Source organism: Pyxicephalus adspersus, chromosome 4 (assembly GCF_032062135.1).
Source record: "Pyxicephalus adspersus chromosome 4, UCB_Pads_2.0, whole genome shotgun sequence".
Taxonomy (NCBI): domain Eukaryota; kingdom Metazoa; phylum Chordata; class Amphibia; order Anura; family Pyxicephalidae; genus Pyxicephalus; species Pyxicephalus adspersus.
Window position 1 is genome coordinate 154,312,456 of NC_092861.1, and position 1,424 is coordinate 154,313,879.

At 42.6% G+C, this 1,424-nt stretch overlaps 1 protein-coding gene across 3 annotated transcripts in view; it reads right to left on the reverse strand.

Annotated features, from left to right (window-relative positions):
• Positions 1-1,424, reverse strand: part of LOC140329658 (phosphofurin acidic cluster sorting protein 2-like) — a 37,680-nt gene that overhangs the window by 22,814 nt on the left and 13,442 nt on the right. For all 3 annotated transcript variants that reach the window (XM_072410052.1, XM_072410053.1, XM_072410054.1), the window contains exons 8-9: positions 354-437; positions 165-221 (exon numbers count right to left, since the gene is read on the reverse strand). In XM_072410052.1, the coding sequence (XP_072266153.1) occupies positions 165-221; positions 354-437 (141 nt within the window). The remainder of the gene's footprint in view (positions 1-164; positions 222-353; positions 438-1,424) is intronic.

Here is a 1,424-nt window from a genome sequence, read left to right on the forward strand (position 1 = left end):
GCTGTTTTTATATAGATATAGGTATTATACGAGGTGAGAGCTATATAATTTATAAAGTTTGTATAAGAAAATAGTTTTATTTGGGGTGGGGTTTTGTTGCTGTAAATATGAACATGGTCATTATATGGAGGTATGGAAATCAATGTCATCTGCACAGAACTTACATCATCATTCACTTTGAATCTCTTCAACAATGACACAAACTTCTGTTTAAAATTTGGCTGTGAAAGAAAGAGAATATAATAATTTATAATAAACTCCATACTGCACAGATCCTATTCATAAACCCAGCGAGAGGAATGCAGCATATACACAAATCCTAACTATGTACACAAAGATTTTGGAGAAATTACCTGTCGGCTAAGTGAAGCACTACGCAGTAACTTCCTACTAAGTTTCTTGGGCCTTCTAATCTCTTCTTCTTCATCCTCAACATCCTAGAGAAAGAAAGGTGGATGGGGTTATAACAAATTACTACACAGGTGGTCACTGGATGTAAGGAGAGGCATGGGCAAAAGGGGGACAATGGGTTGTTAATGGGGAAGGTGGACTAAATTGTCATGAGCATTCAGAGAGGGGGAAACTGGGGTGCGATGGGAAGAATGGGGTTATCCCCCATATTTTCCTCTCTGAAAAGATTGAAAAGGTGAGAAAGGGGATATGATCATCACAACACTTCAAAAAGCAAAACACTGGGGTGTGATAGCAAGCTGAGAAAGGCACATTATTAGTCCATAGGGAGGAGAACACTGAAATATGATTGGGGATGAGAAGGGTAACGGGGATTTTATAAATCTACGAAAAGGGGGATTTGCGGGCAAGATTGGAGAAATAAATGTAGGCTAGGATTGTTAAATGAATCCAGAAGAGGACTAAGGATTGTGATAGTGAACGTGAGCAGGTCAATGAGTTTTATCATAAAACAGAGAGTAGGACATATGGTCAAATATGAGGGCATGGGATTATCAAAAGTCTCCAGGGTGGAGGACATAAGGGTGTGATTGAGGAGCATGAGGTTATTACAAGTCTCCTTGGAGAAGGATACTCTCTGGTGACATCTCACCCAACCCTGGTCCCCCACGCAGCCTCCACTTTCCATTCACTCTCAGCAGGACATTCCCTTCTCCTAACCTCATCCCCATTCACCCTACCCATAAGTCCTTACCCCCTCTCTCTGGCAGTCTATGGAATGCCCGATCTGTTGGCAACAAATTATCCTCCATACACAACCTTCTCTTTTCTAAGTCTCTGAACTTCCTGGCTCTCACTGAAACTTGGCTTTCCTCTGACTCTGCTGCTGCTCTCTCCTATGGAGGCCTGCACTTTACACATACCCCCAGACCTGGCAACAAAGTAGGGGGTAGGGTGGGTCTCCTTCTCTCACCTAACTGTACATACAGAGTCCTTCCTACCCCACCCTCTCT